The sequence below is a fragment of the Delphinus delphis genome, chromosome 1 (assembly GCF_949987515.2).
Source record: "Delphinus delphis chromosome 1, mDelDel1.2, whole genome shotgun sequence".
Classification (NCBI taxonomy): domain Eukaryota; kingdom Metazoa; phylum Chordata; class Mammalia; order Artiodactyla; family Delphinidae; genus Delphinus; species Delphinus delphis.
In genome coordinates, this window is record NC_082683.1 from 178,952,178 (window position 1) to 178,975,683 (window position 23,506).

Sequence of the window (23,506 nt, forward strand, 5' to 3'; positions counted from 1 at the left end):
GTTGAGGATTCCAGTTTGTTACTGAGGAAACAGCGTGGGATCTGAAGCCAGACATCCGGAGCTGATTTCCACCACCACTGTATAAAACCTGGGCAAGCCACTTTATGTCTTCATCTCACATGTCCTCACGTGTAAAACAAGGTTAACACGACTAAAACTGGTCTCAAACGATGCACTCATGAACCCACTGCAGACGTAAAGCATCATTTAAATGTCTGCTAATTTAATTAGTTCCATGCTTTCCCCAACTCCTATTCTGGGGTATCAGTGGTTCCTACTCAGACACTGTCACATGCCAGCAGGGAGAAAAAAATGTGGATAGGAGACAAGGTTTCTGGGCCTAAAATTGACAACATTTTCCCAAACTTATCCCAACTTTTTTAAACCCTAGATTTATCCCATTACGTAAAGGAGCAAGAAAGATTGTGTATGTACAGAAAAAAGTGTTTTCCAGAAAATTTTAGTCTATTCTAGTGAGCAAAATAATTCCATTTCTTATACTTACACAAGACGCACCCCACACTGCAAGTCTACAGCAAGATTTGTAACAGCAAAATCAAATTCATCGAAAGGTGTTTGAACATGGTTCACAGGTAACCCCAGGAAGCTCAGGTGACGGGAAAGGTCACCTTCACCACCTAGGAAGTTTCGTGAAAAAGCCAGAAGAATTTCTTTACTAGCCTATGGAAAAACAAGTGGCAGCTATTATATTCTAGAATTATAATTTTATTTACAATGAAAACAAATTCTTCAAATCATTCTGTGCATATAGAAATAAAATTAATAGTAGTATAAAAAGACGGTCAGTTTCATATCCCGTAGTAACAATGCGAAACTCATATATTTCCAATTTAAGACCTTTAAAGAAAGTGCTCATAATTAATAATACACTCTAAAAATTAGCATTAATTTGATAACATACTAAATTAGGAAAGAAATTTTCTCCCAAATTAATTCCTCAGAAGCATAGTGACATTCATTCTCAAATCAAAGTTAAGAACAGGGTGATATGCTGGTGAAATGTCAACCAATAAAAAGTTAGGCAGGGTTAGAACTACTGGGTAGGCATTCTTATTCTACTCCAGAGTCCTGTTCTTTGGGAAACTCACTTTTTCTAAGGAGGAAATATATAATAAAAACAGGCAAAAGTCTTAACTGTGAAATATAAACCAAATATAAACTGAAAACTATACCTTGAACTCAGCATCTTTACAGAAGAGACAAGGATCGTGATCAATAAGTCTGGAGATTTTAGCATAATCAAGGAAACAAACCAGCAGCAATAGCTTTTTCAATGTAAACTTAGACAAAGCTTCTTCATGACCTGAAATAAAATACAAAAAAGCCTAGCAAGTTAACCTGTACCCAAGTTGTTTTTTTTTTTTTTTTTTGGTTCTGAATCTAGTTTTCTATATTTATTTATTCTGTCGTGCTTTTAGTCTATATATCCCTACTAAGGATTCTTGAGATGTGTTTTATATTTTAAAGTCAAATTATCTTGGAATTCTTTATAACATTATAAAACTTCTTATATTTAGCTTTTTTTCTGGCTGGGTTGGTTGCTTTGTTTTGGCAGGGGGAACGTAAATTGGTGCAGCCTCTATGGAAAACAGCATGGAGGTGCCTCAAAAAACTAAGACTAGAACTACATGTGATCCAGCAACCCCACTGCTGGGTATACATCCAAAGAAAACAAAAATGCTAATTCAAAAAAATACATGCACCCCAATGTTCATAGCAGCATCATTTACAATAGCCAAGAGATGGAAGCAACAACCTAAGAGTCCATCAACAGACGAATGGATAAAGAAGATGTGGTATGTACATAACATATAGACATATAGATATATCTGCAGTTGAGGCAGAACCACTTACCATCTCCATATAGATGAGGAACGGTTGGGTGCCGGTACTCGGCTGCAATATCAGGATTCCAAAGCAAGCGATTCAGAATAAACATTGCCAACCCTGTGACGTCACTGTTGTCTTCCAAAGGGATGAGTTCTCCATATATTGTCTAAAAAGAAATTCATGCTAGAGTTGGGACTGTGTCAGCTCTAAGGGGCAGTGGGATGCAAAAGGGGAAAGACAGACAATGACGGTCTAAGGAACTGGCGCTGTTCTACGTCCTAGATAGCATGGGAATAATAGGAATATTTGCTACAACTCTTTGGACTGAACATATAAGTTTTGTGCAATTTTTAGTGCATATAGTATATTTCACAATGAAAAAGAGATGAAAGCTCATGACTAAGACAAATTCTTAAAAATCATGTGACAAGTAATATTTACATTTTAATTTTTTCCTTTAAGAACTATCAAATGTAGGCCTGTTGCTCAAATTTAATTATAACTGTCCCACAGAGTATATCATGAAGGTACAACAGACACGTAAATAATTCTAAACTTTCGAATAGTTAACAAATGGAAAACCATCTGTAAACCATGGTTCTAAACTATCTGGGACGCTCAGATCTGTATATAATCAATGACTAAAATATGTCATTAATTTAACATCAATATGATTAGTATTAACGATTTTTAAAGCAATTAGAAAAAACTAAAAATATATCAAATTATATTTTATAATCTTACACTGACAAAACTAGACAAAAGCATGGGAAAGTATTAATATCTGCCAAAATACAGAAATTTTATCTTTATTTACTTTTTTTTTTTTTTTTTTGGCCTGTGATGCTTTTTTAAGATCCTCAAAGGTCACACCCACTAGCAGAACCCTAAGGTGTGGTGTAAAGTAGAATGTTTTGTCCACAATTATTCATCCCTTCCTTCCCTTTAAAAGGTCTTATTCCCGAGCTTCCCTGGTGGCGCAGTGGTTGAGAATCCGCCTGCCAACGCAGGGGACACAGGTTCGAGCCCTGGTTTGGGAAGATCCCACATGCCGTGGAGCAACTAGGCCCATGAGCCACAACTACTGAGCCTGCGGGTTTGGAGCCTGTGCTCTGCAACAAGAGAGGCCGCGATAGTGAGAGGCCCGCGCACCGTGATGAAGAGTGGCCCCCACTCGCCGCAACTAGAGAAAGCCCTGGCACGGAAACAAAGACCCAACATAGCCAAAAATAAATAAATAAATTAAAAAAAAAAAAAAAAAGGTCTTATTCCCAATAAATGGCATAGACTTGCTGTGTCTCTTGCAAGAGAACAAATATTTCTGCCTCATTTGTGTCTGGATAGATAATGCACTTTGGCCAGAAATACGGTTGGTAGTGATGCACACTACATGTAAGCAGAAGTTTTCAAAGGCATTGCATGTTTCCACCGAACTCTCCTATGTTTTACTTCTGCCACAAAAAAGCTATGCCCCAAATAGACAGGTTCTACTTTAATTGAGGTTCTGGAACTATTTGACATGTGAAAGCACAGCCAGGTGATATATAATTTTCTAATTAATCTTTCACTGAAAGAAATAAGAAATTGAATTGAATTTCAAATCAATTGAAATAAGAATTAAAGTAAGAAGTCTTAGCAAGGACACTATCGAGCTGAGTGACCAGAGTAGGCTTCTTATTCATTGCCTCAATTCCTTGATAAATAGCCAGATTATTGTAAAGATTCCTTTCAGTACCAAAGTTTTTTAATTCAAAAGCCTAGAAGTAATTGAAGCAAGAATGAGATATCCCACATGACAAAAGTAAAAAGCCTGAACAAAATATGAGTACACCAGTAAAAGACTGAAGGAAATGGAAACACTGAGGATTGTAATAAAAGAATATTTTTAAGAGTCAACTCCTAGTGTCTTTCAAATTCAGTTAGTTTTAACATTCTAAATATTATTGAACCATGCCCCACGTAAAAAACTCAAATTCCGATGACGTTTCCATGAGAGGTGTTCCATCAAAATGGTTCCAAAGGCATCAGACTGGTGTAGATTCCAGTCCCGACCAGTCATTGGCATTCAGCGAGTCACTTAACATCTGAGCTTCTGTTTTGTCAGTGAAGTTGAAATAATAATACATACCTCACTGGGTTTTATAGAGATTTAAATATGGAAATGTATTTACAACACCCTGGCATTGTCATTGGTAAATGCTCAGAAAGGAGCTAACTATACTTGTTATTACATCTGGTACCAAATTATATATTGTATATATTTAAGAAACTAACAGGAAAATTGCTGTATAACAAAATGGCAATAATATATAATGATGGGGTCTATTAACCTAATGAGCATTTATTAAGGGACCTTAAATTTCATACTGAAAGATCAATTAAGCTAACCAAATGACTTTATAAGTGAAACCATCATTTTATTCAAGAGTCTGTTAAAAGTATATAATAAAAAGATGTTCCTTTTTTCAAAAACTGAAAGGTGTACTTACCTCTAGGCCGATTCGTAGCCACAAAGGATTATATGACAACAGCCAATTCAAGACTTTCTGTCGTTCTCCTGGAATACATGTGAAAAGCAAGTAAGCTTAGATCACTAATCAAATAGAGACAGTAAATAAAATTTCATGGAGAGAAATCAGTGGCCAAAATGGCAAATCACATATATGAAATAAGTTAAAGTATACTTCCACTCTTTAATATACGTACATGATCACATTTAAGTTTGTGAAAGTTTAGGCCACAAAGTGAAACCATGTACATATATTTGACTCTGAAATAAAAAATTTCTAGAGTATTTTTAAACAATTAATGTCAAGATTTCTATAATCTTCTTACCCACATCTTTCCAGAGGTGTCTGTCTTTTCGAACAATTAACCGTCTAGCTTCAATTTCAATTTCAAGCTTTTTCATAGCTTTAACCATTTTTTCAGAAGTAAATAAGCAACACGCAGCACGACGTAATCTATTCAAACTGCAGCGAGCGGTATAAGCTCTGAGAGACACTTCATCCTTGGTAGGAGCTCTCGGGACACTTATTTTATGTTGACTCTCCAGTCCCAAAAGAAGAGTGGAAGCATTTACTGGGTAAAAACGAAAGAAAGAATGTTTTTGGTTAAACAATATTTATATACATTTTAAAACCCTGCAATAAATGCAATTGAAGATGGCCAAGACAGAACCTATTCCCCGCCCCTTCCAGCCTGCTTCTTCTCTTTCCCACCTCAAAATAAAGGTGTCGCCATTCACTCAGAACCTTAGGCCATGCTATCATTGCAACATCTTGGCTCTTGCCTTCAAACTGTACCCCAAGTCTAACCATTTCTCACAACCACTATTGTCCAGGTTCCAACATGATCACCTCTAACCCAGACTAATGGGAGAGCCTCCCTGACTGGTTTCGCTGCTTCCACCCTCTTTATAAATTAGAAAGCTAAGCTGCTAAAGAATGTGATTTGTTAAAATCAGTTAAATTTTGAAATGTAATTTGAATTTTTATAAAACACATTTTCTCTCAAAAAGAGAACTAAAAATCATGCTTTGTTTACTTTTGGAAAATAAAGAAAAGTACCTCAGAGATCATCTAATCAAAGGGCCTTTTAATGTAAAATTCCCATACACACTTCTCTGACACTTACAGACCAGTGTCTGCTGGAACACTGCAGCAATGGAGAAAGCATCTCCCTAAAGTCAGCCTGGGTGTTGCTTTGGCAAGTTAAATATTTTAAAGGGTTTTTCCTTAACTTGAGTAGAACTGATCCCTATACCAACTTCCATGGGAGAGCAGCCCAAGTGAAGCTTCCTTCTCTCAGGAGAAAACTCTTTAAATATTTGAAGGATATCATGTTTCCATCCTGTTCTATACTTGAGTTTCTCTCTTTTCCAGAACAAACACTGAAATATTTTTAAAATTCCCCATATCAACTGGTTTTCAGAGCCCTCATAATTATATACTTGTCTACAAACTTCTTAAACTAAGGTACAGTGGAGACAACATCCCTAATCAGGCCACATAAGACTTAAATTGATTCACCAGGACATTACACTTTATTAATGCAGCTAAGACTGAACTGGATTTCTAGGCAGCCATGTCTCACTGTTAGTGCAGATTGAATCTATACTAAAGTAAAACCCATTCACTGCAAAGGCTAGAAATTGAACTGGCTGAGGAGCAGGAAGATAAAGCAAAAAGAAAAAGTAAAGTTCGGAACTTTCAGCACAAAATTCTCACCCGCACGATCTTGAGTATTTGTGTTAATGATCTAGCGAGCCATGCCATTAACTACAATATAATGTATAACTAAAGAATGAAGAATCACGTTAAAAAACTACCTGTTAAGGGACTTCCCTGGTGGCGCGGTGGTTAAGAATCCACCTGCCAGTGCAGGGCACACGGGTTCGAGCCCTGGTCCGGGAAGATCCCACATGCTGCAGAGCAACTAAGCCCGTGGGCCACAACTACTGAGCCTGCACTCTAGAGCCCATGAGCCACAACTACTGAGCCCACGTGCTGCAACTACTGAAGCCTGCATGCCTAGAGCCAGTGCTCCGCAACAAGAAAAGCCACCACAATGAGAAGCCCACGCACTGCAATGAAGAGTAGCCCCCGCTCGCCACAACTAGAGAAAGCCCACATGTGGCAACAAAGACCCAACACGGCCAAAAATAAATATAAAATAAATAAATTAATTAAAAAATATATATTAAAATAAAAATAAGTATTTTTAAAAACTACCTGTTAAAACAAAAGTATTATTTAATTTAAACATTAACTAAATGTTTACCTTCAGAAATATTTGTTTTTACAGTGAAGTCATCAGGAGTTAATATAAAATTTAGCCACCAAGTAAAGCCCTGTTCCTGCTTTTCCTTCCAGCGTTCATCATAAAACATGTTTTTTGCAGCAAACGGCATTGGGTGTCTAGGAATACCTAAGAATACAATTAGGTTATGGCATAAGAAATTTTCCTTTAAATTATTATACAATCTATAGCAAAAGACCATTTTTACCAGCAAAACCACCTTTAAAACACTGAACAATGTTTGCTTTTTCACTACTTCCTAGAAATAGTTGAAAGCATTTTGAGTATAAAATGTAGCCAAAGTAAAAGAGAAAAGGTATGGCCATACCTCCTGGTTTTTTAAAAATCCCAAGTAAAGTGGGTCAATTTCATTGAACTCTGAGAAAATATCCTGTTATTTGAATACACACTTTAACAATTTTTCAAAGCCTTTATTTGACAAAAAAGTATCAATTCATTTCCATTTGAAATGCAATTAATGCTTCATTCCATGTCAGTTTTTCATAGACTTTAAAGATATTAAACACTTGCCTGTTTTTAGTGGTTTTATGAAGGTCAAATTAGATTGTGCCACAGGAACAATGGGTTTTGTCTTTTTGTTTTTTTTAAAATTAGGAGTTCTGTGTCCTAAAGACTCTAAAATATATGAGAAAACAGAACAATAGCATTAAAAAAATGAAATAAATTCTGTGAATGAACTGCTGTCAAGTTAAGGTTTGGGCTCTCCAAAATCATATCCGTTTAGAAAATGCTGAATAAACACTATGTGCCAGGGTATGAACTCGGGTAATAAAACTTATGTCTGAAGTTACAGACCAGAAACTACAGTATATTTTGTGTCTACAGAAGCTAGGGTTCAGATTCAACCAGTTCACTGTGTGTGTGTATACAGCAGACTCCGTGCCAGGTGCTGAGAACGCAGAATGGAAAGATGTGGTCCCGGCCCTCAGGAAGCTCTCGGTCTAGCACAGAAGTGTAGAAAGAATCACAATACACTGCATAAGGAGAAGTACACATGAGGAGTCATGGGACAAGGGGAGGGAGAGCTAAGTCACCTAAACGGCAGGCCAGCCTCCTGGCAGGGGTGACCCTGAGCTGACCCTGCAGTGGACGTGACACACCAGGAACGGGGCCTTCCACTGAACTGCCAAGTGCCCGGAGCCAAGAACACAGATAAGAAAAACAAGACAAAAAAGAGGTTGGAAGAGGTAGAAAAGAATTCAATACTATGAAAAATAACAGTGACAGCTAACAGTCGAATACTTTGTGCCAGGCACTATCAGAGTCTTGTAATTTAGGTTACCTCATGCAGTCATCACCAGAAACCTATGAGAAGCGCGCTTTTATTCTCTACATTTTATGGAATCAGGATACTGGAGCTTAGAGCAACTAAGCCACTTGGTCAAAGTCACGCATGCTAGTAGGTGGCAGAGCTGGACAGTATAGCTCCAGAGCCTGCACTATTATTCAGTTAGAAGTACCTGGTGGGCCAGTGAAGGATTAAAGTCCAAGCAGTAACACCATCATATATATTTCAGAAGACAGAATGGACAATGGACTGAAAGGAGTCAAGAGTAGAGATGGAAGCCAAAAGGAAGCTATCCCAGGGGCCTAAGTTAGCTATGAGGAGAACTTAAAGGAACACGGAAGCAGTGGAGACAGATTAGAGAAGAGTTGTTTTCACAGCAGAACTAACAAGGCTTAATGTCAACTGACTAGGCAAGTGATGGAGAATGAGAGCCCTGATGGGTCCCCGTGCCTCACCCCGGTGATGAGGGAGACAGTGGGTGGTCCCTACAAGTAACCTGTCCGAACGCAGTTCACTCCCTCAAAGGCAGGTTTCACACCAGCTCGTGCTGCTGCTCAGTACAAACAAGAAGCCAATAAAGACAGAGGAGGGAAAGCTAAGGCCCAGGGCAGAATCCAGCCCATGGCTGTTTGTGTACAGTCTGCAAGCTAAGAAGAATTTTCACATTTATAAATACTAGTTGGAAAAAAAAAAAAACCCTCCAAACAATTATATTTCATGACACATGAAGATGGTATGAAACAGTCACACCTGTTCATTTACACATTGTCCATGGCTGTTTTCCCTTCCACAATGGCAGAGCTCAGCAGCTGTAACAGAGATCGTATGTCCTGCAAAACCTAAATATTTACTATCTGGACCTTTAGAGAAAAAGTTTGCTCAGCTTTGATTTAGAAGAGTTGGAAATCTACTCCAATTGTCAAAATAAGGAGTATGACCAAATTGTTACACAATAGTTATTAGGTTATAAGGGTCTTTGCACTGTAACATATTTAAAAATAAAAATATGAGGAAAAGTTCCTCATTCTGAAGGCTTGCAAAAGCTGGCCCCTCCGCCTAGAACCATTTTATTCTGTGGGAACCTTCTTTGGACAGGTCTCACAGCTTCTTGTCAGTCACGTAAAGCCAAGTAAAGTGCCCCCACTTCTGTGCTTTCGTGATTCCCTGTGCATAACTCAAAGGACTGGGAACAACTTGAGGACAGGAATGATACCTTTTCTCCTTGTAGCCACAGAGCCTAGAACAATGCACAGGACATAGTAGGTACCTTATCAAGGTTGAATAAATGCATCTTGAAAAACTGACTTCTTTTTCTGCTCTCCTGGGTTTGTCAGAATAGAAAGAAGGCAGACACTCTTAGTGAGTTACCATGCTCATAAATCAGATATCCAGTGTGTGCAATTCTCTTTAAACCTTGCAAAGAGGCTCAGCTCAGCTAGGCGGCCACCTCAAACAAACTGCAGGTTCAAGTGTCAACACATCAGTGGTTTATTTGCTCATTCATTCATTTACTGTGTCATTCATTCATCATTTAGTGTACACCTTGTAGGAGGTCAAAACAGATATGTTCCTTACATTCAAAGAATTTGTTATCTGGTCAGAATATTTCCATAGGAAATAAAATGATGCGAGCAAAGAAATGGAGTTAACAGGTAGATACGAGATGTCTCGTATGCTGCATTCAAATTTGCTAAGGGAATATACATAGAGGAAAAAGTCATCAGGGAATAAAGTACTAGAAATCAGTGAAAGATTTGAGTTAGTGAGAAAACAACATATATGAAAGTTAATAAGAGGATACATGGTCAGGAACAAGATAAGGATGCCCACTCTCATTACTTTTATTCAACATAATCTTGAAAATCTTAGCCACAACAATTAGGCAAGAAAAAGAAAGAAAAGCCATCTAAATTGGAAAGTAAGAAGTAAAAACTGTCACTATTTGCAGATGACATGATGCTATATATATAGAAAACCCTAAAGACACCACCAAAGTACTGTTAGAACAATAAACAAATTCAATGAAGTTGCAGGATATAAAATCAATGTCCAAAAGTCTGCTGCATTTCTGTACACTAATAACAAACTATCGGAAAGATTCTTACCACATCAAAAAGACTAAAATACCTAGGAATAAATTTAACCAAGGAGGTGACAGGCTTGTACACTGAAAACTATAAAACATTGTTGAAAGAAATTGAAGAAGACACAAATAAATGGAAAGATATTCCTATGTTCATGGATTTGAAGAATTAACACTGTTCAAATGACTATACTATCCGAAATCTACAGATTCAATGCAATCCCTATCAAAATTCCAATGGCATTTTTCACAGAATGAAAACAAACAATCCTAAAATTTGTACGGAACCATCAAGAAAGACCTCAAATAGCCAGAGCAATCTTGAGAAAGAACAAAGCTGGAGGCATCATGCTCCCTGATTTCAAACTAGACTCAAAAGCTACAGTAATCAAAACAGTATGATATTGGCATAAAAACAGACACACAGATCAGTGGAACAGCATAGAGCCCAGAAAAAAACCCATGCACATATAGCGAATTAATTAATGACAAAGGAGCCAAGAATATACAATGGGGAAAGAAGAGACTCTTCAATAAATGGTGTTGGGAAAATTGAACAGCCACATGCAAAAATATGAAACTAGACCACTATCTTATACCATACATACAAAAAATAACTCAAAATGGATTAAAGACTTAAATGCAAGATGTGAAGCCATAAAACTCTTAGAAGAAAACATAGGGGGTAAGATCCTTGACATCAGTCTTGGCAATGATTTTTTTGATCCCACACCCAAAGAAAAGGCAACAACAGTAAAAATAAACAAGTGGGACTACATCAAAATAAAAAGCTTCTGCACAGCAAAGGACATCACCAACCAAATGAAATGGCAGCCTACTGAATGGGAGAAAATATTTGTAAATCATATATCTGATAAGGGGTTAATATCCAAACTATATAAAGAACCCATACAATTCAATAGCAAAAAGCAAACCATCTAATTAAAAAATGGACAGAAGAGCTGAATAGACATTTTTCCAAAGAAAACATACAGATGACTAACAGATACATGAAACCATGCTTACATCACTAACCATCAGGGAAAGGCAAATCAAAAGCACATTGAGCAAATCACCTCACACCTGTCAGACGGCTGTTATTAAAAAGACAACAAATAACAAGTCTGGAAGGGTGTGGAGAAAAGGGAACCCTTGTTGGTGCAGCCACTATGGAAAACATTATGGAGATTTATCAAAAAATTTAAAACAGAACTACCAAATGATCCAGTACTTCCACTCCTGGGTACTTTCTGAAGAAATGAAAACACTACCTTGGAAAGACACATGTTCACAGCAGCATCATTTACAACAGCCAAGGTGAAAACAACCTAAGTGGTCATTGATGTTGTATACATATGCCATGAAATATTAATTAGCCATAAGAAAGAAAGAAATCTTGCCATTTTCAACAACATGGATGGATCCTGAGGGCATTATGCTGACTGAAATAAGTCAGAGAAAGACAAATACCATATGATCTCACTTACATGTGGCATCTGATGGAAACACAAAAACAAACTCACAGGGCTTCCCTGGTGGTGCAGTGGTTGAGAATCTGCCTGCCAATGCAGGGGACAAGGGTTCGAGCCCTGGTCTGGGAAGGTTCCACATGCCGCGGAGCAACTAGGCCCGTGAGCCACACTACTGAGCCTGCGTGTCTGGAGCCTGTGCTCCGCAAGAAGAGAGGCCGCAACAATGAGAGGCCCGTGCACGGCGATGAAGAGTGGCCCCCGCTCACCGCAACTAGAGAAAGCCCTCGCACAGAAACGAAGACCCAACACAGCCAAAAATAAATAAAATTTAAAAAAAAGAAAATAAACTTGTTTAAAAAAAAAAACAAATAGATACAGAGAACAGATTGGTGGTTGCCAGAGATGGGGCTGGGGGTGGTGGTGAAATGGGTGAGGGGGGTCAAAAGTTACAAACTTCCAGTTATAAAGTAAGTCCTGGGGGTGTGATGTCCAGTGGGGCGGCTGGATAAGACTGCGCTGTGTATTTGAAAGTTGTCGTGAGAGCAAATCTGAAAAGCTCCCACATAATAAGAAACAATTTTTTATTATAATTATGTATGCTGAGAGATGTTAAGAACAACAACAAAAGAGGATACCTGGACGGAATGGCAAGAGTAGCATGGCGAGAATGTTGTTGAATAATAAGACAGCAGGCTGGATAAGGGGAGGTCACATGAAGAGAATCTTAAATGACAGAATAAGGAGCTTGGAAATCATCTGGTGACAGCAGAGGGCCGCTGAAGGTTCTGAGGAAGGAAGCAGGTAAAGCCACGTCCTGGACACCAAGTGCCTCGAGCTAACTGGCACATCACAAGTTTGAGGTTGGTGGATCTCCAAAACTGTCATCCTTGGTCAGTGCCCAAAATAAAAACCTCATGTCTACCCGCTCTCTCTCTTTCTCAAATCACAGTAGGATAGAAAGATGTGGTAGAACATGCACGTTGCAGACAGGGAGACCTGAGTTTAAACCGTGGCTCTGTTTTAGGAGATTTTGTGACCTTGGGCAAGTTACTGGCCCTTTTGAGGCTGATATAAGGGACTTAGAGAAGGAAGTCATTCTATACAGAGGGGACAATTAACAGCAAATACCCTGAGGGAAGAGAATGTTGAAGGGTCAAGGATAACAAGGAAGCCAGGGTGACAGAAGCAAGAAGGACAGAGAGGAACGACGGAGGTTGGGAGGAGATTGGGGCAACACAGACCTTACAGGGCCTTGTGCATCATCATTGTAAGAACTTGGTTTCCAGTGAGACGAAAGGTCATCAGGGGCATAGTAACGGACAATGTTAGCATCCACTTAACAAATATTTGAAAAGTATGGCCCTGGTTGCTACGTGGAAAATAGACTCCAGAGAAGGCAAGGGTGAAAGCAAGATCTGTTAGGGGGCTTGCAGAGTCACAGACAGGCTCAGATGGTGCCATCAGAAATGGTGAGAAGTGATCCAATCCTGAATGTATTGATACTTGGAAGGAACAGAAGATAGGATTTGTCAATGGACTGAATTTGGAATCAGGCAGACCGTGTGCATTTATAGAGAAAGGGTAGGAGAGAAACACACTTAGGGACAATCCCAAGCTTTGGGGCCTGAAATGAGAGGAGGTCATAACAGAAGTGCTGTGTCGGGAGTGATACACCAGGGTACACGTGTCACGGGAGTGGGGATAGCAAAGGGCTGGTTTTGGACAAATTAAAGATGCTCACTTGGCAGTCAAGTAGAAATATTAGATGTTGGATAAATGAGTCTACAGATTAGCGGTCCATCCCAAAGATATAAAATTGTGAGGCCTCCATGTACAGATAGTATTGAAAGCTGTGAGATGGCCTGAGATCGTTAAGGGAATGAGTGAAACTATAAACAAGGTTCAGTGACTAAGTCTTCGTGTACTCCAAGGTTGGGAGGCTGGAGAGACACAGTGCTCCAAAGAGAAACCTGAGAAGCAGCCAGTGCCGCGGGAAAAGAACCAGGAGGAAGTGCAGCTGGCAGGATAAAGCATTTCGAGAAGAAGGAGATTCAAAGCATCAGTCTGCCTAAGAGTTCAAGATGAAGACTGAGAAATAACCACTGGACTCAAAGTGTGGATGTGTTCATGACCTTGACAGGAAAAGTTTTAGTAGAGTCGTCAAAATCTGGTTGAAGCGGTTTCAGCCAATAGGTGAGGAATTGGAAACAGCTAACATAAGCAACCTTCAAAGTGATTTTTTTTTTACACTAGAAAGCACCTTTTAATTCAAGCACGATGTTTACCTGGAAAAGTATACAGAACTCAGTGAACTATCACAAAGTGGATACCTAGGTTCTTTCAAAGAGTTTTGCTTAAAAGAAATCAGAAGAAAGGAGCAGGGCCTGAACGGGTAAGTGGTATCAGCAAAAAGTCTTTGTTTCTTTAGGAGCTGGAGGTAAGAACGGCACATCTGTGTGTCAATCAGAAATGACCCAGTAGGGAGTAAAACACTGGAGATGTGGGAGAGAGAAGGCAGCTGCTAAAGCAACGTCCGTGTAGAGGGCGTCGGGCTTTTGGTGCCGGTAGAGCCCGGCCTCACTGGGCGTGCAGACCTTTCAGGCTGTAATAGGAGGGAAGGGAGCCGTGCATGAAAACACAGCGGGGTGGTGGATGCTGCGGAAGTTTCCCTCAGTGAGGCAGGAAGCAGGTTGGGGAAGGAGCAGAGCGCCAGCTCCGGAGCCCTCCTGACCAGGTGGTACCCCAGCCCAACCACTTACCACCCGTGACCTTAGGCAAATTACTCAGCGTCTGGATGCGTACATTCCCTCATCTTCAACATGTATTCATGACAACATCTACTCGGTATGATTGCTGCAGGTAGGTATGAGAGGAGGAAATAGCAAAGCACTTACAACCGGGGCCGCGGAGAACGCAGTCAGTAAATGTTCACTGCTGTTATCCATCCTGAGCGGAGGGAGGGGGTGCTCGAGAAGAAGGGAGGGATGAGATAGGCTGCAGCAAAGTGATAAAGTCAATAAGCCAGGAGGATAGAGCCAAGAGGAGCTACGGTTAGTGGTCAGGAATTTGAAGACCAACCAGCAAGGTCCAGGCACAGAGCAGGCAGACTTGGGCTGGGATTGGAATTTGCCGGACAAGCACAATGAACGTAAGAGAGGTGAACAAAGGGATTATGAGGAACTGTGGAATCCAAGCTGAATAAGTAAGAAAGTGAGGATATAATGAGGTGAGGGCTGGGGAAATGGGGCTGGATTAGCTGGGTTCTAGAGAAAATGCTGAGATCATAGCGAGGGAGACGCCTTTAGGACAGTGTGGCCTAAGTACGCTGGAGCTAACACGCCAGGATATTGGAAGGCTCTCCTACAAGAATCTTGAGATCATAAAGAATCATCGTAAAGTAGTAGTTTTGGAGAAGCTCTCGTGAGCCAAATGTAAAAATCTCGAGTTATCTCTCACTGTAACAAGGAGAACTCTGGGTGGGATAGTATGAAAAACGAACTTCAAGCTGTTTGTTGCAGTTTGCTTTCTTTTCGTTTGTTTTTAAGGAAGAAAGGAGAAGCAATAGTCTGGAAGCAGATATGAGACGGCGGGCGGTCCATTGTCCCGCCGAGATACTCAAGGCCAGAGGAGCGGGAGAGAAGACAGCCAGTGCTGGAGAGGGTTGCATGAGGGTAGTGTTCTCGGGGGAGGGCCAGGCTCAGCGTGGGAACAGGAGGGAGTATCCAGAAGACAGGTGCTAAGGAAGGGCAGTGAGTCCACAGGGCACAGACCCTGTAAAGAGCTGCGGAGAAGGAGTGGAAGATGGTCCCAGTTAGGCGGTGTGCAAAGAAAAATGAGATAAAATACAGAGGGGGATATTTCCTAGGAGTCCTAGAACTCTTTTAAAATTACCTGTTAAATAACCTGTGTGGTTTGTTTTCCTGTGGGGACCTTGATTGGCGTCTGAGGGAACTGGGGTTAAAAGGTCATGATGGGATTGGCCCTAACAGTTTTCAAGGCAGACAGCGGTAGTACGGCTGTGAGCGCTAGGGAAGGAATGGTGAAGTTTTCCCCAAAGGAATGAGGAGCTCAGGTGCCCTGTCTTCATTCCTAAATAACGGCCAAGTGAAGGCTGAGCAGAATGATGTCCCCGGAGCACGGGGAGTGTAAAGGCCTCCTCTGCATCCCCCCAGGTGGTGTGATGGGGCCAGGCATTCACTGGGTCCTCCCATCAGGGCCTGGACTAAGGTGAGGCACGTAAAGTACAACACTAGAGGCGGGGGCCAAAAAACTCAGTCATCAAGTATTTTAATGCAAAATTTTTTAAAAATCAAAGTTAATGCAGAAAAATCACGATGAACAAAACGTTAAAAGTTTAAAAAAGAACAAGATCACAGTGACTGCAGAATTCAGCCCTGCGCTACGTTTGCTCCATCTTCCACTAAGCAAATTGGTAAATGAAAAGTACACGTAAATTCAAGCTTATCGATAGTAATTTACTAAACCAAAAGAAACAGAAAATATGCCCTGCATAGCTATACTTTCATTAAAGATTTTATTAACAAGACTCACCAGTTTTCTTCTTCAGCTTTAATTTCTGTCTGTTGCTAATACGATTCGAGGTGGAGGTTATCACTTTCTTTGTGTTTTTAACAGTTGATGTTTTGGACTCCACAGGAGAATAATGGATCCTTTTGATTTCTTGTACTTCTGTGTATTCTGTAACTGTAACCTTCAAATTTGCATCTTCTGTGTTTCCCTCACTCTTTCTTTTACGAGCAACTAAAGCTACCTTTGAGGGAGGAGTTATCACATTTTTACAACTCTTAGGTCTACTCAGTATTAAATCTCTAGCTGGAAGAAAAGAATGAAAATCACCTTTCTCTTTGTGATCATCTGTTTCTTTTTCACACTCACCCACTACAATACTGAGACATCTTTTTGCCTTCGGTTTATCAGCCTCCGTTTGGTTTTCTCTGGCACAGGTGGGCTTTCTTTTAGTAACAGTGGCAGAAAGTATTGGGCGTCTCTTAAGAGGTTTATCGTGGCTGTGACTAGAAATATCCTGAACTGCAGAAAATTTAGGCTGGTTCCGTTTCTTAAAAGTATAACAATTTGACTTCATTTCTAAAGCTTTGGATTCTTCAAAAGTAGCTTTTGGAGATTTTGAACCCTGACATTCAGGAATACAAGGTAAAACTTCATTTTTTCTCTCATCCTGAGAAGGTTGTGAGGCCTGAGAATTTACATTTGATAATGGTGACAATTTACATGTTTGCTGAGATACACATATGTATGCCATATTATCTTTTAAAAATTGATTTGGGGATAGAATTGGATTAATTGACTCTGATTCTAGATCCTGATTTAGTCCATAATTATCATTTATGAAAGAATCTGGACTTAAAATTGTCCGATAAATTTCACATACACTTTTTGACTCCAAAATCACAGGCCTTGAATTACCTTTCACACACATGCCTGGTGAAAGACACATCACTAATTCTCGTTCATTATTAGCTGCACGGCTGTTATTCACAAAGGACTCCGGACTTAGAAAATTTCCTTGGCTTTGTGTGATGTTCAACGTTGAAGAATAGTTTGGGGTAAGAGTAAGTTTACTGTTCTCTTCAATTTGGCCACTAAGATTATTTATGGAGTCAAAGGAAGTTTCAGTTATGACTGTCTCATTAAAATGAAAATCGTTTACAATGTTGGCACCTTCTACTTTTAATACTTCCCCATTTTCAGATGCAGGAAGGGATGTGTAGGTAGTAGACTGATGGACAGAAACTGGCAAGCAGGTCTCCCCATGGCACTCTTGGAAAGTGGGACTGATAGGTGATATGGGTATTTTATTTTCTTCAAGGATTAAAGAATTGTTTTCTGTTGGGGAACAGCTTTCGTTCGTAGCCAGATTCTCACATGCTTGTAGTGGGCTCCTAACTCTGTCAAATTTTGAGGAAACATTAAATGTTTTATTTACATTTTGAATATTTGAAATATTCTGGTTATGACCTGAAGAGGCTGATACTTTCTTTTTATTAATGGTACCCCAAAGACTCCTCTGCAAAAATAAGAAAACATACAGATTAAGTTGATAACTATTGAATAGTACCTTTAAGCAAAATTATGTATGCTACCTCAAGACTGTTAACAAAATAATTTTTACATATTATTATTTTCCTAGAGTAAATTACAGAATGATGAAAACTTAGTACCTTTTTCTTTTTCGGCTCTTCTGCATTTCCTAGTAATATAGCTTGGTGTTTCAGAACATCATTTACAAGAAATGTCACGATCTCTCTTACTCGGCCTCCTTTTAACGGTGTCCAGGTAATAGAAATAACAATTTTTTCTTTAGGCTATAATCAAAAGAATACATTTTAAATGACTATAACAGTAGTGATGTATAATAACCAAAATATATTATATGCAACTTAGAATACAGTAGATGATTAATAATTGTTACTCACCAATACTCTATACCCTAACAACATTTAGAAATCAAATATATTTTCCTACCCTATCTCATTTCATTATAAGGAAAAAAGTTACTAGCAATAACAAGCGTAACAACAAAATAAAATTATAATAATCACTCAGTGGTTTTTAAAAATTTAATCACATATTTCCACTTCTTTAGAATATGTACAGAACCTCTATTTCAAATATAATGACCTTACATTAGAAAGAATTTTTCAAAAAGCAATGTAAAGATGATCAGCTAAATTCCTTGCTCTCCACTTCTCTAAAGTCCATATTATCATTATTGATATTTGTTAAATACTTACTTTGTTCCAGGCATAGTTTCAGGTATCTAATATAACTAGTCAAATCCTCACATCCCTAGGAAGCAGATACTGTGATGATGCACGTTTTACAGATGAAGTAATCAAGGTCCAGAATGCTTTAAGTATTTTGCCAAAGTCATACCGCTAGTAATTAGAACCCAGGCAGTCTGAGTCCAGAGTTTAAACCTTAACCGCTACACCCTACAGCCTGGCAGGAATTTGCAAAATGCAAAACTCTCACATGACAAAACAAACTCTGTCTTTGTTGTTTTTCAGGGGAAAAAAAAGACAAGTTTTGTTTGTTTGTATGTATGTATGCATGTATTTAGACAAATTAAAATAGAAGTTTTACTGCAGAAGTTGTATTACGGTAATGCCGGAAGGGAGGAGAGATGGTAGACCAACTACCAACATTAGGACCCACGATCACACAACCCGAAAGACAAGAAATGGTAGAGCTGAACTGGTATCAGCCTCACAGAGGAGGTCAGACCTTTACAGCTTTTCCCCTGGACAGAAAAAGCAATTCTCCTGTCCTCTTCACAGTACCTGGGCTTCTCAGAACTCATACTCCTAGAGTTTAGTTATACAGGTGCCTGTTTTTAGTACCAAGCTTGCCTGCCATATAATAAAAGTCCTTACTTTGATATCTGTCTTTTATTCCCTTCCCTATGCTTGGCCATGGGCCCAATAGAAGCATACTCCAGTTTCATGATACTGAATGAATATCTTTGGATCTTTCTTGTTGAATTATGCTAACTCAGTTAAGTGACCAGCTACAGCAAAAACAACAAGAATAAAATCATAAGAAAAACTCTGGTGAAGGCTAGCCTCCCCCTCGTCTGGCCTTGCAGAATTCCTGAGCTTCTCAACAACTTAGTATCCATAATTAGGTGAGTGTCCGAGACTCACTTTCAGAGCTCTGAAGGCCTCAGTAGATGGATAAACTGGAAAAATCTCAGTCCCAGAGACCACACACACCATCTTCAACCCACCTGTTGTTATCCTAGGTCAGATCAGACTCACACAACTCTAATAAAAGGAAGGGGGATTATAAGCAAAGGTTAGGGTTGGAAGATCCCCCGAATTTAGAGCTTAAATGGGCTTTGTCTCATTTCACTAAATATCAACTCATCACTTTGTTAAATTAATGTTTAACAGCACATCTGTGGTAGGCTAGATCATTTTGGTTCCAGGCTAGGATGTTTCTGGTTCTGTGATGTGTGCTCCCCATATAGAAATCATTAGGTCAGTGAATGTTCTTCCTTTTTTTGTCATATACAGACATACCTTGTTTTATTTTTCTTTATTTCGCTTCATAGATACTGCATTTTTTTTTTTTTTAATAAATTGAAGGTTTGTGGCAACCCTTCATTGAGCAAGTCTACTGGTGCCATTTTTCCCACAGCATTTGCTCACTTTGTATCTCTGTGTCACATTTTGGTAATTCTTGCAATATTTCAAACTTTTTCATTATAATATTTGTTCTGGTGCTCTGTGATCTTTGATGTTAGTATTGTAATCATTTGGGGTCCAGGAACTGAGCCCATAGAAGACAGCAGCCTTCACTGAGAAATGCTGTGTGTGTTCTGACTGCTCCACTGACCAGCTGTTCCCCCGCGTCTCTCCCTCTTCCTCGGCCTCCCTGTTCCCTGGTTCCCTGAGACACAACAACATTGAAATTAGGCCAATGAACAACCCTGCGACAGTCTCTAAGTGTTCCAGTGAAAGAAAGAGTCGCATGTTTCTCACTTTGAATCAAAAGCTAGAAATGATTAAGCTGAGAGAGGAAGGCACGTCGGAAGCGTTGACAGGAGGAAAGGTGGGCCTCCTGCGTCCAGCTGTGAAGGAAAAGGAAACGTTCTTAAAGGTGATGACCTATTTAAGATCATTTAAAACTCAAAATGGAGCAACTGTTGTTCAGGCATCCAAAATGGAACCTGGTGGTCATCGTGGATGTGGTTTTAGACACATTCCTGCATCAGTAAGAACCTGAATTTTCTGAACGGTATCAGACTCAAGGATACTGAGGTAGGAGATAGACGGGCCCTTGGGCTGGACAGCTGGTGTTTGTAAGCGGAGGAAAATCTGTTCTCCCTGGACACTCCAAGGACAAAGTTAATGGCAGGAGCTGAGCTCTGCTGGAGTAACAAGATAAGATGACCACTCCTGACTCCTTGGGGGTCAAAAAGGAGGGGGCACCACCCCATAATAGGTGATGCCAAGCCTCTCACAGCCCCTGTGATGGAACCCATCTTGGAAAAAAGATGCACGCACATGTTGGGGAGGGTCCTAGAACAGGTCATTTGTGGGAAAAGAAGTGAGATAATTGGCCAAAGGTGAACAAAGACCCGGAAGGACTGTCCTATATAAAGGGTTTAAATCGCCTCTTCACTGCACTCCTCTTCGTTAGGAAGGACACCCACACCCTTTCTCCCCAGGTGTGTATTGCTTCAGTCTTAAATAAACAAACTGCTTCTCTGTGTGCTCTCCCACTTGTTGTGCTGTGTCTCTAATAATAAACTTTGTACCTGTTTTTACAGTTTTTGCCTCCTTGAAACATTCTCGCTTTCAAACGGGGGTAAGAGCCAGGGCCACTCTGCTTCTAGTCTCTGGCCCCTGGTGGTCTGGCAGCTAGGATTCCTGGTTTTCATCCAGGTGACCCAGGTTCAATTCCTGGGCAGGGAACTAAGATCTCGCTTCAAGCCACGGCTCACTTCTGTCTCTCTGAAATCACTACTACCAGCCGTTCTCAAAACAGTATCTGCTAGAACTGCCAGCTGTAACATTATGGTCTCAAGGCCTCCCCTTGTAACTCTGCAACCCTTTTGGACCCCAAAAAATCCTGGCTTAACAAGCACCCTTACTTCTTGCCAGCTCCAATCCTAATCCTTGATGAACAACTTACGTCACCTTCCTGTTTTTTGCCTTAATAAGCTTTCCTCATTTTGTAGTCTGATGGAACACAATTCAAGTACTTTTTGGATCTGTGTCTCCTGGGCTGGAGTCCTAACAAACCCAAATAAACACCTCTTTATTTCAATCAGTTCTTGGAATTCTTGGTTAACAAAGGAAATTAAAAGTGCTACTCCAGTGAACACAAGAATGATAAGAAAGCAAAACAGCCTTATTGCTGACATGGAGAAAGTATTAACGGTCCGGATAGAAGACCAAACCAGCCACAACATTCGCTTAAGCCAAAGCCTCATCCAGAGTTAAGATCCTAACTCTCTGCAATTCTATGAAGGCTGAGAGAATTAAAGAAACTGTAGACGAGTTTGAAGCTGGCAGAGCTTGGTTCATGAGGTTTAAGGAAAGAAGTCATCTTCACAACATTAAAAGTGCAAGGTGAAGCACTAAGTGCTGATGTAGAAGCTGCAGCAAGTTATCCAGGAGATCTCCTAAGATAATTAATGAAGGTGATTGCACTAAACAAGAGGTTTTCAGTGTAGAGGAAACAGCCTTCTACAGGATGAAGATGCAATCTAGGACTTTCATAGCTGGAGAGGAAAAGTCAATGCCTGGCTTCAAAGCTTCAAATGACAGGCTGACTCTCTCCTTAGGGACTAATGCAACTGGTGACTTCAAGTTGAAGTTAATGCTCGCTTACTATTCTGAAAGTCCTACGGCCCTTAAGAATTATGCTGAATCTACTCTGCCTGTGTTCTGTAAATGGAACAACTAAATCTGGACGATGGCACATGTCTTTACAACATGGTTTACCAATATTTCAAGCCCACTGTTGAGACATACTGCTCAGAAAAAAAGACTAAATTCCTTTCAAAATATTATTGCTCACTGACAATGCACCTGGTCACCCAAGAGCTCTGATGTAGCAGTGAGATTAATGTTATTTTCATGCCTGCTAGAACAACATCTATTCTGCAGCCCATAGATCAAGGAGTAATTTCGACTTTCAAATCTTATTAAGAAATACATTTCATAAGGCTATAGTTGCCATAGATAGTGATTCCTCGGATGGATCTGGGAAAAGTAAATTGAAAACCTTCTGAAAGGGATTCAGCATTCTGGATGCCATTAAGAACATTCATGATTCATGGGAAGAGGTCAAAATATCAACATTAACAGGAGTCTGGAAGAAGTTGATTCTAGTCCTCATGAATGACTTTGAGGGTTTCAGTTACTTCCTGGAAGTAACTGAAGATATGGTAGAAATAGCAAGAGAACTAGAATTGTAATAGGGAAGAACAAATCTGACTCCATATTAGATCTGTTTCTTTTACTTTAAACTTTGTACTCCATTGCTTTTGCTACAAGTTAAGAATGTTGCCTATAGCCTGAAATATACAGGATAGCCCATTCTCAAGGCTCTGACCTTTAAAGGCATAACACTTTTCCATTCATATAGAGATTCAAAAGCTGCAGAACAGAGAATAACATTTGTCTTGTTGGAGGTTTATAGGAACATCATGACCTGACCTACAGGGACAGCTGCGAGAGCAAAGGATTCTGACACCAAGAAGTTTGCAACAACTAACAAGAGACCCTCCCCTTTTAATATAAAAGAAGCCTGAATTCTAACTCAGGTAAGATGGTTCTTTGGAACACTAGTCCGCCATCTTCTTGGTCAGCTGGCTTTCCAAATAAAGTCACTATTCCTTGCCCTAACGACTTGTCTCTAGATTTATTGTCCCGTTGTGTGGTGAGTAGTACGAGCTTGGACTCAGACAACAGATTTAAAAGTGGTGCTTGCAGATGTGACTGAATTGCTGCAATTTCATGATAAAACTTGAATGGATGAGAAGTTGCTTCTTATGGATGAACAAAGAGAATGGTTTCTTGAGATGGAATCTACTCCTGGTGAAGATGCTGTGAAGATTACCGAAATGACAACAAAGGATTTAGAATATTACATAAACTTAGTTGATAAAAAAAGGCAGGGTTTGAGAGGATTGACTTTAATTTTGAAAGACGTTCTACTGTGGTTAAAATGCTATCAAACAGCACCGCAGGCTACAGAGAAATTGTTCATGAAAGGAAGAGTCAATCAATGCAGCAAACTTCACTGTTGTCTTGTTTGAAGAAATTGCCACGGCAACTCCACCCTTCAGCAGCTACCACCCTGATCAGTCAGCAGCATCAACATCGAGGCAAACCCTCCAATGAGCAAAAAGATTACAGTTTACTGAAGGCTCAGATTGTTCGCATCTTTTAGTAGTAGTCTTTTTAACTTAAGATATGTATATTGTCTTTTTAG

At 39.8% G+C, this 23,506-nt stretch overlaps 1 protein-coding gene across 1 annotated transcript in view; it reads right to left on the bottom strand.

Moving 5' to 3' along the window:
* Positions 1-23,506, bottom strand: part of ASPM (assembly factor for spindle microtubules) — a 67,200-nt gene that overhangs the window by 38,622 nt on the left and 5,072 nt on the right. Inside the window, 9 exon segments of the mRNA XM_059998785.1 lie at positions 506-681; positions 1,194-1,324; positions 1,876-2,017; positions 4,341-4,408; positions 4,687-4,932; positions 6,634-6,780; positions 7,183-7,278; positions 16,058-17,561; positions 17,716-17,859. Coding sequence (XP_059854768.1) covers positions 506-681; positions 1,194-1,324; positions 1,876-2,017; positions 4,341-4,408; positions 4,687-4,932; positions 6,634-6,780; positions 7,183-7,278; positions 16,058-17,561; positions 17,716-17,859 — 2,654 coding nt within the window.